Source organism: Leucoraja erinacea, chromosome 9, assembly GCF_028641065.1.
Source record: "Leucoraja erinacea ecotype New England chromosome 9, Leri_hhj_1, whole genome shotgun sequence".
NCBI lineage: Eukaryota > Metazoa > Chordata > Chondrichthyes > Rajiformes > Rajidae > Leucoraja > Leucoraja erinaceus.
Window position 1 is genome coordinate 60,074,727 of NC_073385.1, and position 15,250 is coordinate 60,089,976.

The window sequence follows — 15,250 nt, forward strand, 5'->3', positions numbered from 1 at the left end:
AGTTACATCAGTCAATTAACCTACCAGAAAATCTTTGTAACATAGAAGAAAACCAGAGCAGCCAGATGAAACCCACACAGTCACTGGAAGAATGTTTAATTCTGCACAGGCAGAACCAAACTCAATTGCTGGAACAGCCCTAACCACTGTACCTCTGGGCTGCTCCATGAGAGCCACCTATACTCTAATTTAATAATGAACAGAGATTGAATCAGGTACTTGTGTCCCTGTATTTCTTTGCCATTATTCAGATTCACCTACCTTTATTTCTGAAGTAATAAAGGAACAAAAGGATGATACAGTTCTGTATTTATAGTAGCGCTTACAAAATGCATGTTATAAATACTATCCATCAATTTAGAAGCAGAATCTCTTACTTTTTGTAGTTCTCTGGTGGTGACCATCTTGCAGTGTTATCCTGTTTTTTGGTGCTGTGTAAGAATGAACAAGTTATTTTATTAAAAATTCTCTTCTCTGCGTGTCTCCTAATTTGCACGCTTTACCTCATTCATGGCCTGTGCCCCTTTCCCAGACTGATGCTAATCTTTATGTCTTTGAGCAAATGTCACCATTCACGCATGACAGTTGTGGATACTTATTACATAAATGAAAACTGTGGGGTCATTGAGGCAGATAATGATACACATAACAATTGACTGTCTGAGTCACAAGGATGAAGAAGGTATTCTCACAATAAGCAATTTTTGATTCAGTTATCTTGTGTAAACATTAAACGTCATATTCATTTCTCTACCTATTTTTTCTCCTGCCTCAACTCATTTTCTCCTGAGATTGTTGACTAACTTTTTGTATCCTCTAAATCCGACTCTTCCACTGCCCCTAACCAGTCTCCCCATCTCCATTGATGTTATCCAAATTATGTTTTGAGCCTTAATTCATCTTGTGCTCACTGACCTACTGGTAATGGTTAAAGAATGCTTTTTAAAATTCTCTCCGTTTTTTCCAATCCTTCCATTTCTTTGCCCCCACTTTACCTTGGTATCCTCCAATCCTATAACCCTCGAATATATATTTATTTATTGAATTAAGTTAATTCCTTATCTGGTTACCATGCCTTCAGATGCCAAAGTCCTAAGCCCTTGGCTACCCTATTTTCACACAAACGCACTTTAATACTTTATGAAGCTTGTTGTTAAATTAGGTTTGGTTAAACTCCTGTGAAGCATCTTAGGACCATTGATTGAAAATGTGCTATACAAGAGGATTATTATGTTTTTTTGATGAACAGCAAAGAATAAAATATCAATCTGATGACATTGCTACAGTTGCTTTCAGCAAGCACATTTATAATGCCATCAAACAAATGATTTAATACACCTTGATATTGTAGAGCTACCACTTACAGCAGAACTTCTATTCAAGTAACTCCAATTATGCTGTGGACAGATTGGGTTACCTTACATAGTTTTTGCCCATGTGGTCTTGGAAGGAAAGCAAATGCGCCAGTGCAAATGACAAACAAGCACAGACAAATAAAGCCTTTCCCTCTCTCTACATCCCCTCCCCATTCCCAGTTCTCTCACCAGTCTTATTGTCTCCGCCTACATTCTATCTGTCCCGCCCACTCCCGACATCAGTCTGAAAAGGGATCTTGATGCGAAACATCACTCATTCTTTCTCTGCAAAGATGCTGCCCGTCCCGCTGAATTGCTCCAGTACTTTGTGTCTACCAATTAAAGCCTTGTCTGATTGCACTTTCATAATATGCCATCTTTGCACCACCATATTGGATACATGCAGTTGACTGAATGATCAACCCAGGTGCCCAAACTCTACCCATGGAACTAAAATGAGTTGTTTACCCTTTTTCATTCACCAGCACACAAGCATGCAAATGTATTTGAGAAACCTCATGCAAAGAGAACAATTTTATGCAACAACAAAATTTGTTTGCTTATTTCCAGTGTCGATCGAATGGTATCAGCTATATAAAATAAAATAAGTTCTGCAACGGTGATATCATTATCGAGAAATAAAAACAGAATTTGCTGGAAATACTCTGCAGGTAAGGCAGCAGTCCGTGGAAAGAGAAACAGAGAACCTTCCCTCAAACAAATGCTGCCCAATTGCTATTATTTGAGATTTCCAACATCTGTTTTTTATTTCATTTTTATGAGCAATGTAAATGTCTGATTTTCTTGATTATGCAACTTGCACATCAATTCCAAGAATGAAGGAGGCTGCAGAAAGTGGTGGACATTACCCCAGTGCATCACAGGTATTGGCCTACCTACCATCAAATATATCCACAGGAATTGCTGCCTCAAGATGGCAGATAACATCATCAAAGAACCACACAATCCTGGCCACGATCTCATCTCGCAACCACAATAGGTAAGGTGGCACAGGAGCCCGAGAACCATTACCTCTAGATTCAAGAATAGGTTCTCCAAGAGGCTCTGGAATCATGCTTAACCACAACCTTACATCAGCACCAAACTATTATGGACCTTTGTATAAGCTTGCACTGCATATTTAGGCTTGCGCTATTAAGTGGTATAACTGACAATTTGTTGCATTTTGATTTTTGGTTATATATTGTGCTGCTGTGTTAATGTGACTATAAAGTTGTAGTAAGAACTTTGTTATTCTGGTCCCAGTGCCTATGACAACAAAACACTCTTGACTCTTAATCATTTACCTTGTAAGTGTTCCATGGCACTGTTTGCAGACTTTTTGCTGTGTATTTCCACAGCGGGGGACCAAAGCGATGTGACCAAGGCAAGATGAACAAAAAGCATAGCCACAGTTCTTGCAGGCAAGCTGGCAAAATTAAAAAACAAGTTAAAGAACGTCAATTAATTCACAACAAGACACATACAAAGGTCTTCAATAGCTTATCTCACAACTATTCCCTATTTTCTCCTATTGTTATAAGGCAAATATGAAAACAATGGTTAAGTTATGACAGAATATTAAACCATGTTCTGGGTTTTGCTCTGAAAGAACAAATTCGACATATGTAAGCATTATTTGTATACTGTAAATGATGACTGAAGCCGGTGTGATCTTGTGGGCGTGGCCAAGACTGAGCAGAGCCCATTCATCCTGTATATTTATTCCATTCCAGGGGAACTGTGTTGGTGACATTGCATAGTACTGTAATGAAGAAGTTTGCGAAGGGGGTTGGTATAATGGCATTGCCTTACTTCACCTCAGTCTGCAAGGTATATGTGGTGGACCAGTTACTGAGAATCATGGCTTGCTTGCCATATCTCCATGTTCCTCTCCCAGGATCTCCATAAGTCCCTATTGGTAGAGAGAGCAAAGGTTTATGTGCTGTTGAAAACCAGTTATTTTTTGTGATTAGTGATGTGCAGTGCAGTGAAGGTCATCTCCTTTGTACCTTTCAAATGACAGAATGTACATTGTGACTCATGTGTGACTAAGTAGTTTCTCACCTAGAAAGCGGTTGAGCAGGAACACCTTGTGAATATTTTCCCCGTGGCAGACAAAGAGACAAGTCTTTGTCGTCAAAGATGTTTATCACAATTATGGTCTGTCATAGAGAAATCACAGAACACAGAGTACACCAACTTTCAACCCACCATGGTTTATGCCAACCATCCAATGAGCAAGGACCCATCTATGTGAATCTCATTTACATTTACTTAGTGTCCACTATCCACTTGATTTTTCAAGTGTTCATTTAGATACGAGCCAAATGTTGTGAGAAATACTGCCTCCACTACCCTCTCAATCAGCATTTTCCAGATTGCAAACACTGTCTGGATGAGAAAAAGTTAATATCTTCTCCAAATGTCCGACCCCTTATTCTAAAGCTTTGCCATCTGACATGTGGCGAAGATTCTCACTATGTACCTGATCATTTTGTATACCACCATGATGTGTTTTCTTCTTCCCAGGGATGTGATTTTGCACCAGAAATACTTGTCTGCCAAGTTTTATTACTTCAGTAGAGACTTTGACTATTCTAGAAACTTTGTTGGGTGACTTTTTCAACCCTCACCAGGCTGGGTAGCACAGGGACTCTCGTGCAGTGGACTATGTGTGTTGGACTAGTCTCGGACCATTTGTTTGGTCATCAGCTGACTAGTCCAATTTCCGGCTTAAGTGGGCCGTCCATCGTCAAACTTGATGTTAATGAATCGCGTTGAATGCCTGGGATGAAAACGACCCCGTCAAGCCTTTAATCTTAAAAGGAATGATGAACTTCCCATATCCTAGCGGAGGGACCACAAGCTTAAGCCGTGAAGTACGTAACAGAAGCCAGGAAACCACCACTTTGATCTCGGATGGCCACTGCCATACCATCCAAGGGGCGGGTTTTGCCCAAGATGTAATTTGTGTTTTTTTGTTTTTTCAGCACGTGCTTACAGGAGTTGTCCAGCTCCTTCTTGATTTCAAACTAGTCCTGGTATATTAGTATTCTCCACACTGATCTCATTATCTTCCATCCCCTTCTTCCCGTAGTACTTGTTTAGTACCTCGCTTATATCCTCTGATGCTAAGCACACATTCCCTCCATTATCCTTGAGTGGTTCTACCTTCTCCCTGGTTACCCCTTTGATTTTAAAGTACATGTAAAAAGTGTTGGGATCTTCTTTAATCACATTTCATGGCCCCACTCCCCCATGGCCCTTCTAATTTCCTTATCAAGTTATTTTCTGCTTGTTTTATATTCCTTATAGGCCGATTTCATCTTCCCAATCTTACATATGCTTCTTTTTTGTTTTTGTCCATATTTACAATCTGTTTGGCTATCCAAGGTCATTCCCTTAGCTTGCCATCGTTATCCCTCCTCCTTACTGGAACATGCCGAACCTGAACTCTGACCAGCTGGCCTTTATCTCCCACATATCAAATAAAGACTTACCCAATAAAAACTGCTCCCAATTTACTCTTCCTAGTTCCTGTCTAACAATACTGTAATCCGCTTTACCTCAATTTACTACCTTCTCCAAGGCCCAGACTTAGCCATAAAACTTAAAACCAAAGGAAAAAAGGAATTGTAGATGCCAGCTTCCAAATAAAGACACAAAGTGCAGGTCAGGCAGCATCTCACGAGAATATGGATCAGTGACATTTGGGGTGAGCATATGGAAGGTGCTGCCACAGCAGGTACTTGAGGCAGGCACTATAACAACATTTAAATGACATTTGGACAGGTGCATGGATAGGAAAGGTTCAGAGGGATATAGGCCATACATACCCGGGTGGGATTAGTGTAGGTGGGGCATCTTGGTCAGCATTGGCACCCTGGGCTGAAGGGCCCGTTTCCATGCTGTATGACTATCTCTGGCCTTTGTCCAACCATCTAACAAAACCCCTCTTCACCTCTATCCACCCACCTGCTAGGCTTTCTTCTGTACCTTCTCCCTGCCTGCTACTTTGTCCCTTCTCCCTCAAAGCTTTATCCCTGCCTCCTTACCCCCCCCCCCCCCCCCCCCTTTTACAATCAGTCTGAAGAAGAAGGGTGGTGACCTGAAATGTCAGCTATCCATGTTCTTCAGAGATGTTGCCTGGCCCTTTGAGTTACTCCAGCACTTATGGAGTAGTGTTCCCAAAATGCCCGTTTCCGAATTCAAGATCCCGGTATGGTTATCTTCGAGGTTATACCCATAAGAAAGTGTTATAAGCTGCTCCTAATCCTGACATTGAGGCTTAAGAACGGAGATTCAGACAAACAGAAGAGGCCTTGAGATTTTCCGCCTGAACTTACCTCTTTCTTCAGCAAAGTGAATTTGGCCGCGCACCCGAAGCATCGTCCAGTCATTTTAAAAATTGTGCCACACACGTCCTAATATTGTGAAAATAAATATATCGAGGTTACTTTGGCCCACTTTCCATCCACTGAAAACCTCCATCAGCTTTCGCTGATTAATCTCCAGTCTGCTTTTCCAGGGCCACCTGGAAACTCGCCGATTGCATTGGACACACACAGGGAGATGTAGTTCCCTCACTGTGGCAGTGGGCTCCTTATCCTGGAGAGGAAAGATAATGGGACTACAGATCCCAGGGCGCACCATGAACAACCACCTCTGCTTACTAGCTGTGAACTGGACGACAGGCCGACTGCAGTCCCAGCATGCATGTTGAGGCTTGTTGGGGGTTGTAGTCCTTAATGTACCAAGATGGCTGAAAGGTGCGGGGCTGCAGCGTTTGGAACTACAATCCCAAGAGTCATGGCGGCTGTCTTGGACTAGGGTGTTTTGTGGGTCAGGCTTGAGGCCCGAGTGCTCGTCGCAATCCGGTTTAAAATCCAGTTGTCGGGATCTGCTTTCCTCACTCACAGAACGCGAGAAATGGCAGCCAAAGAAATTTTGCAGTTAGATCTGTACTCGCTATTGGGTGTCAGTGACGACGCTACTGGCAAAGAGGTAACCAAATGCCGGCCGGTAGTTTAAAATACCCGCCAGCGCTGGTCAGTGGATGCGACGCTGGTTTTTCAACTGCCTATCTGGCAAAAGGCCCTAGCGACGGGGAGGGAGGTAGTAATGGGAGAGGGAGGGAGGTAGGATAGTAATGGGAGAGGGAGGGAGGTAGTAATGGGAGGGGGAGAGGAGGAGGGGGGAGGGAGGAAGGAAGGAAAAGAGATGAGGAGGAGAGGAGAGGGTGGGGAGGAGGAATGTAGAAAGGTGGTGGGGGGGAGAGTGGGGACGGGAGAAGGCGAGGGAGGGAAGTTGTGACAACAATACAAAAAATAGATTAATGTAGTGTTAGGATGAATATTGCTATTGGGCTGAAGAGCCTGTTATGTAGTGTTTGACTCCATGATGTAAGGAGGCTAAGAAGAGATAACATGAATTAAGAATGTGGGCAAATAACTGACTTATTATGTGAATTAAGAATGTGGGCAAAGATATGACTATGGTGATACAAAGTTGGAAAATATAGATACTATCTACATGATGGGAAATTGTTGCCTTTTCAGTAGCAGAGGTAACTGGGTAACCTGCAGGTGATAGAGATTGTAGAGTGGCTTTCTGGTCTTGAATGATCATAGATGTTCTTTATAGATTGAAACAAATCTGTTGGTCATACATAACAAGTTTCTGAACATTTGTAAAGAGATAAAAAAATAATTTAGGAAAAATATATATGACTGAATTTGAGTTTAGTTTATTGCCATGTGAAAAGGTACAGTGCAAAGTTTTTGTCGCGTGCTAACCAGTCAGTGGAAAGACAATACGTGATTATAATCCAGTGCAAGATAAAGTCCAATCAAAGATAGTCCAAGGGTCTATTGGAAAATTACACAAAATGAGATGGATGAAGGGAGAGAAATAATGACTAGAATTCTAGAGCACATTTACTTACGTCCAGTTTTGATATCTTGTGGTGCGAATGTTTTGAAGAAAGATCACTTTTTCTTTGATCATCGTGGCTAACAATATTTTAGTAAAGCAGCATGCACTTTAAATATTTGTACACTGCATCCAGTCAGGAAAACACCAGATGGAGCAGTGGTATTGCACTCGCGAATTCATGTTCCATTCTTATGCTTGGTAATCTTTATTTATTAGTTTATTTGTCCATCTTTCTACCAACTATCTTGTCATCTTGTAATTGATAATTACATACATTTTCCAGATGAAGTGAACTAAAGAAAAGAGAACAGAGATATTAGTCTATACATGGAAAGCAGAATGGTCAAATGATCTGATCGACAGCTGTTATTATTGTTATGTATATAAAGGAGATAGAGCAAAGCAAGGTAAATATATTCCTTGAGAACACAAGGAACTGCATATGCTGGTTTACCTTGATGTAATTGGTGGAAGAGTTGTTGAAATCTGCATTCTCCGAAACAATAAGAAACATTTGGAAAAATAGTAGCAAAATGCTTCAGGATGGAATTCATGTGCTCAGTATTGTATAAAATAGGTGCTCCTGTTGATTTAGGCTAGAGTACTAGTCAGAAATAAGCTAGAAGTCACAGCAGTTACAGCTGTGGTGTTGAGTTTCCAGCCAGGAGGTGGAGCAGAGCAGCAATGGGAAGGTTTAAAAGTGAAGTATTAAAATAAGTTTTAATGCAACTTTACTGGCAAGACCACTGCTGCAGTACAGTGTACTGTTTTGGCCTAATTTAAGGAAGGATTTACTTGAAATGGAAGTAATGTAGAGGAACCACTATGCTCAACACTAGGATGAAGCGGCTGATGTTTGCAAATAGATTGGACCTGTACTCGTTGGATTTTAGAAGAAGGAAGGGTGATCTTATTGAAATGAGATTCTGAGAGGGTTTGATAGTGGATGCTGAGAGAACAGTTCCCCAAGCATGGATGTCTAAAGTTTAGATAAAGCGCTGCCCAGTTCTTATTGGAAATGAGGAGCAATTTCTTCTCTCAGGACTGGAAATGTTTGTAATTACACGCGAGAGCATTGGAGGCAAAGTCACTGAGTCTATTATGTTGAGGATGACAGAGAGATGTGGGCAGGAAGTGAAAAAGTAATGCTTGAAGCCAAGACTTGATCATAATCTTATTGAATGGCAGAGCAGGTTTAAGGTGCCAAATTGGCCAACTCCCAATCTGATTTCTAATGAATAAGATGAATGATAGTGGCGTTAGCTTAATGAAGGTAGTGAACAAAGAGGTAGTGAGGGCTCGTGAATGACAGAAAGGCATTGTCTGGGGTGGTGAGCCCACTGAGTTTCTACAGCACTTTGTGTCCATTTTTGGTGGAGATATATATAGGAAGAGGTTAATGAAATCTGAAATTACCAAGAGAGAAGATTCACTGTTTAATTGCGATATGTACTGACACAGAACAATAAAACAGTTACTTGCTGCAGCTTTACAGGCCTGAGATACAGATTAGGGAAACCACTTGGAAACTGGCCCTTCTTCTTCTTTCGTGTGGCGTGCACAGCCTAAAGTTGTAGGACACCTTGTTCTATTTGATCTTCTGTTTGTGCAAGTCGAGTTGATTGCATTAGTCGAAACAGGGCGGACCACGTGAAGGTTGCAATCTTCCACCCCAAAACTGGCCCTGATGCCAACTAAGTGTACCAACCATAGATACATAGAAAATAGGTGCAGGATTAGGCCATTCGGCCCTTCGAGCCTGCACCGCCATTCAATATGATCATGGCTGATCATCCAACTCAGTATCCCGTACTTGCCTTCTCTCCATACCCCCTGATCCCTTTAGCCACAAGGGCCACATCTAACTCCCTCTTAAATATAGCCAATTAACTGGCCTCAACTACCCTCTGTGGCAGAGAGTTCCAGAGATTCACCACTCTGTGTGAAAAATGTTTTTCTCATCTCAGTCTTAAAGGATTTCCCCTTATCCTTAAGCTGTGACCCCTTGTCCTGGACTTCCCCAACATCGGGAACAATCTTCCTGCATCTAGCCTGTCCAACCCCTTAAGGATTTTGTAAGTTTCTATAAGATCCCCCCCTCAATCTCCTAAATTCTAGCAAGTATAAGCCGAGTCTATCCAGTCTTTCTTCATATGAAAGTCCTGACATCCCAGGAATCAGTCTGGTGAACCTTCTCTGCACTCCCTCTATGGCAATAATGTCCTTCCTCAGATTTGGAGACCAAAACTGTACGCAATACTCCAGGTGTGGTCTCACCAAGACCCTGTACAACTGCAGTAGAACCTCCCTGCTCCTATACTCAAATCCTTTTGCTATGAAAGCTAACATACCATTCGCTTTCTTCACTGCCTGCTGCACCTGCATGCGTACCTTCAATGACTGGTGTACCATGACACCCAGGTCTCGATGCATCTCCCCCTTTCCCAATCGGCCACCATTTAGATAATAGTCTGCTTTCCCGTTTTTGCCACCAAAATTAACCTCACATTTATCCTAATCGGCATTTACCATTTAGATAATGCAGTCTGCTTCCTCACTGCTAACACTGCCCCCAGCTTAGTGCCACCAAACTTGAAGTGCCTTCATTGTGTAAATAGCGACCCGCCTTTACCACTAGTCCTACTCTGTGAAAATTTTACTCCTACTCTTTGCTTCTGTTTGCCAGCCAGTTCTCTATCCACATCAATACTGAACCCCCAATGCCGTGTGCTTTAAGTTTGTATACTAATTTCTTATGTGGACCTTGTCGAAAGCCTTCTGAAAGTCCAGATACAACACATCCACTGGTTCTCCCCTATCCACTCTACTAGTTACATCCTCTAAAAATTCTATAAGATTCGTCAGACATGATTTACCTTTCATAAATCCATGCTGACTTTGTCCAATGATTTCACCACTTTCCAAATGTGCTGGTATCCCATCTTTAATAACTGACTCTAGCAGTTTCCCCACTACCGATGTTAGACTAACTTGTCTGTAATTCCCCGTTTTCTCTCTCCCTCCCTTCTTAAAAAATGGGGTTACGTTTGCTACCCGCCAATCCTCAGGAACTACTCCAGAATCTAAAGAGTTTTGAAAAATTATAACTAATGCATCCACTATTTATGGAGCTACTTCCTTAAGTACTCTGGGATGCAGCCTATCTGGCCCTGGGGATTTATCGGCCTTTAATCCATTCAATTTACCCAACACCACTTCCCGACTAACCTGGATTTCACTCAGTTTCTCCATCTCCTTTGACCCGTGGTCCCCTGCTATTTCCGGCAGATTATTTATGTCTTCCTTAATGAAGACGGAACCAAAGTAGTTATTCAATTGGTCCGCCATATCCTTGTTCTCCATGATTAATTCACCTGTTTCTGACGGCAAAGGACCTACATTTGTTTTAACTAATCTCTTTCTCTTCGCATATCTATAAAAACTTTTGCAGTCAGTTTTTATGTTCCCTGCCAGTTTCCTTTCATAATCTATTTTCCCTTTCCTAATTAAGCCCTTTGTCCTCCTCTGCTGGTCTGAATTTCTCCCAGTCCTCTGGTATCCTGCTTTTTCTGGCTAATTTGTACGGTTCATCTTTTGCTTTGATACTATCCCTGATTTCCCTTGTTATCCACGGATGCACTACTTTCCCTGATTTATTCTTTTGCCAAACTGGGATGAACAATTTTTGTAGTTCATCCATGCAGTCTTTAAATGCCTTCCATTGCATATCCACCGTCAACCCTTTTAGAATTAATTGCCAGTCAATCTTGGCCAATTCACGTCTCATACCCTCAAAGTTACCTTTCTTTCAGTTCAGAACCATTGTTTCTGAATTAACAATTTCACGCTCCATCCTAATGAAGAACTCAACCATATTATGGTCACTCTCGCCCAAGGGGGCATGCACAACAAGACTGCTAACTAACCCTTCCTCATTACTCAATACCCAGTCTAGAATAGCCTGCTCTCTCGTTGGTTCCTCTACATGTTGGTTTAGAAAACTCCCGCATACATTCCAAGAAATCCTCTTCATCAGCACCCCTGCCAATTTTGTAGATTGAAGTCACCCATTATAACTGTTTTACCTTTGTTGCACGCATTTCTAATTTGCTGTTTGATGCCATCCCCAACTTCACTACTCTGTTCGGTGGCCTGTAAACAACACCCACTAGCATTTTCTGCCCCTTAGTGTTTCGCAGCTCTACCCATACCGATTCCACATCCTCTAAGCTAATGTCCTTCCTTTCCATTGCGTTAATCTCCTCTTTAACCAGCAACGCTACCCCACCTCCTTTTCGTTTCTGTCTATCGCTCCTGAATATTGAATATCCCTGGATGTTCAGCTCCCAGCCTTGGTCACCTTGGAGCCATGTCTCCGTGATCCCAACTATATCATAATCATTAATAGCTATCTGCACATTCCACTCATCCACCTTATTACGAATGCTCCTTGCATTGAGACACAAAGCCTTCAGCCTTGTTTTTGCAACGCTCTTACCCCTTTTACAATTATGTTGAAAAGTGTCCCTTTTTGATTTTGCCCTGGTTTTGTCTGCCTGCCACTTTTACTTTTCACCTTGCTACCTATTGCTTCCACCCCCATTTTACACCCCTCTGTCTCTCTGCTCACCCATTTAAGAACCCCACCTCTTAATCTCTGTTTATTATTGTTTTCTTCTTTCCCCCCTACATGTTGGGTCTGAGTGTTTTCCTTCTCTGCCTCCTGCCTCACACTACTAGCTATCTCTATTTGAGTCCCTCCCCCAACCGTTCTAGTTTAAAGTCTCCCCAGTAGCCTTTGAAAATCTCCCCGCCAATGATCACCCGTACAATAGTTCTATCCTACACACTACGAACATATTTTACAGAAGCCAATTATAAAGCTGCAAGCCAACACATCTTTGGAAAGGAGCAACTCTACTGCTGCGCCACTGTAAATGCAATAACATAATCAAAATATAATGTAATAAAGGAGAATTATTGTAAACATAAAAGTTTATTTTAAAAAAACAAAGTCCGTGGTGCAATCAAGAACACAGTACATGTTGTGTAGTGTTCATGAGTCTGATGGTTGCTGGGAAGAAGCTGTTCTTGAACCTGGTGGTCTCAGTTTTGAGCCTTCTGTGCCCTTTTCCCGTTTCTATTAGTGAAATGTGAGCTTGGCTAGGGTGGTGTGGGTCTCTGATGATATTGGCTGCCCATTTGAGGTTGTGAAATCAGTATGTGATGGGTCGGGCAGTGTTTATCATTCTCTGCAGTCTCCTTTATTCCTGGGTGTTCGATTGCTATAAAGGCCTTGATGTAACCAGTCAGAGTACACTCCACGTTACACATGTAGAAGTGCAATAGAGTATTTGTCGACATAACGGAGCTTCTCAATCTTCTAAGGAAGCAGAAACGTTGATGGGCTTTCTTTGCAATTGCATCAATGTTTAGTTTAGTTCAGAGAAACAGCATAGAAACTGGCCCTTCTGCCCACCAAGTCGATCCCGACCAATGATCACCTATACACTATCCTACATTAGGAACAATTTTTACAGAAGCCAATGATCCTACAAAACTGGCACATCATTGGAATGTGGCAGATAACTGGAGCACTCAGAGAAAATCCACACAAAGTGCTGGAGTAACTCAGTGGGTCAGGCAACATCTCTGGATAATGTGGATAGGTAACATTTTGAGTCGGGATTAACGGTCACGACCCAGGGCTCGAAATTAACGGTTGCCCGGGTGCCATTGACCACCCAATATGCCGCCCGGCAACCTAAACGGCGACTCATTTTGCCCAGCTTGGCACTGCAGGTACTGGTCTCTACCGATAGACACAAAAAACTGGAGTAACTCAGCGGGTCAGGCAGCATCTCAGGAGAAAAGGAACGGGACGTTTTGTGTCGGCGGCAGTAACAGATGTAGTGTTGGGCAAAGATACTAGATGCGGGGTGACGAAGAGTCGGAGCGAATGACGGGCCCCATGCAGCAGCAGCGGCCGCGACAGTGGCTCCACCGCCTCCTCCTCCTCCCACACCCCGCCTACCCTGATAGCGGCCACTGCTAACAAATCCGCCAACGGCGATAACTGCTTTCAAAACAAACCCTCTCGCACGCCGAGGCGGGGAGGAGGGAGGGAGCGGGAGGCCTCCTTCCGCCATCTGAAGCAGCTGCTCCAAAGATCCTATAGCTATAGGATCTTTGAGCTGCACCACTCGGCCCCGCAGTTGCTGTTGGCTGGCGGAGGAGGGAAGGCGATGGCGAGGAGATCCCGACCGCTTCCCCCTTTGGCGGCGGCACTTGGCGGTGAACAGGGATGGCCAAGGCAGCGGGGCGATGTTGTCCGAGGAGTGCTGACCTTCTTTCCTCCCCCCCTCCTCTGCCCCCCCCCCTCTCTCTCTCTCTCTCTCCCTCTCTCTCTCACTCTCTCTCTCTCTCTCTCATACGCCTCCCTCCACCCCCCCAACCCCCCTTATCCTGAAACCCCCCCTCTCCATCCCGCACTGATCCCCATTCCCGCCTCTATTCAGTCCTCACTGACTTCCCTGTACTTCCTCCCCCTCCCCCCCCCCCCCCCCCCCCCCCCCCCCCCCCCCCCCCCCCCCAATCTATTCATCCTGCGCTGGTCACCCTATCCATCTCGCATTGATTCTCCTGCCAGCCCCTCACCATCCTACACTTGTCCCCCAATTCAGCCTGTACTGACCGCCCCCCTTCCCATCCATCCTGCACTTCTCCCCCCATTCATCCTGCACTGATCCCCCAATTCATCCCGTACTGACCCACCCTCCATTTACCCTGCACCGATCCCCCATCCATCCTGTAGTGAACCACCCATTCATCCTGTAGTGATCCCCCCCCCATCCATCCTGTAGTGATTTTCCCATCCATCCTCTACCGATCCCCTCATTCATCCCGTGCTGATCCCCTCATTCATCCCGTACTGATCTCCCATTCATCCTGTAGTGATCCCCTCATTCATCCTGTACTGATCCTGTACTGATTCTCCCATTCATCCTGTACTGATCCCCTCATTCATCCTGTACTGATCCCCCCCCCATCCATCCTGTAGTGATCCCCCCATTCCATCCTGTAGTGATCCTCCCCATTCATCCTGTAGTGATCCTCCCCATCCATCCTGTAGACACAGACCCTCCCATCCATCCTGTAGTGACCCCCCCCCCCCATCCATCCTGTAGTGATCCCCCATTCTTCCTGTGCTGACCCCCCCCCCCCCCCCCCCCCCCCCCCACCACATCCATCCTGTACTGAGCCCCCCCATTCAAGAAGAATGGGGGGAACAGTCTGAAGCAGGGTCTCGACCCGAAACATTGCCTATTTCCTTCGCTCCATCGATGCTGCCCCACCCGCTAAATTTCACCAGCATTTTTATCTCCCCCCATTCATCCTGTACTGATCCCCCCCCCCCCCCCCATCCATGTACTGATCCCCCCCCCCATCCATGCCGTACTGATCCCCCCAGTCAAAACCACTGACTCCTCCGTTGCTATTCCCTCGCAATTCCATAGATACTCCCACCAACACGTACTAATTCACCAGCCTCAATCCATCCATTCCCCCATTCGATTGCCTTCTCAAACCCCCCCCCCCCCCCATCCCCCCCCCCCCCCCCCTCATCATCCATGCCGTACTGATCCCCCCCACTCAAAACCACTGACATCCTCCGTGCTCTCCCCTTGCAATTTTACATACTCCAACCAACACGTACTAATTCACCTGCCTCAATCCATCCATTCCGCACCGATTGCCTTCTCAATCCGTGAAACATTAAAACCGGTGTTCGATTGTCACTGCTACCATTGACATGTTATTACAGAATTCATTTTAACAGCAAATCAATGCTCTTAATATGGAGTATCAGTACTGTAGTTATTTAATGAGCAACATTCACAACTATACGTTGGATTTATCCAGGTTTTACTTCTACAGTCGGTCATATACATCACAAA

General features: G+C 44.1%; 2 protein-coding genes across 3 annotated transcripts in view; one reads left to right on the forward strand and one right to left on the reverse strand.

Annotated features, from left to right (window-relative positions):
* Positions 1–5,902, reverse strand: part of zfyve19 (zinc finger, FYVE domain containing 19) — a 30,166-nt gene extending 24,264 nt beyond the window's left edge. For both annotated transcript variants that reach the window (XM_055640949.1, XM_055640948.1), the window contains exons 1-3: positions 5,705–5,902; positions 2,663–2,784; positions 378–431 (exon numbers count right to left, since the gene is read on the reverse strand). In XM_055640949.1, coding sequence (XP_055496924.1) covers positions 378–431; positions 2,663–2,784; positions 5,705–5,758 — 230 coding nt within the window. In that variant the 5' untranslated portion in view covers positions 5,759–5,902. The remainder of the gene's footprint in view (positions 1–377; positions 432–2,662; positions 2,785–5,704) is intronic.
* A 242-nt stretch (positions 5,903–6,144) lies between these two features.
* Positions 6,145–15,250, forward strand: part of dnajc17 (DnaJ (Hsp40) homolog, subfamily C, member 17) — a 105,787-nt gene continuing 96,681 nt past the window's right edge. The window contains exon 1 of the mRNA XM_055640950.1: positions 6,145–6,362. Coding sequence (XP_055496925.1) covers positions 6,288–6,362 — 75 coding nt within the window. The 5' untranslated portion in view covers positions 6,145–6,287. The remainder of the gene's footprint in view (positions 6,363–15,250) is intronic.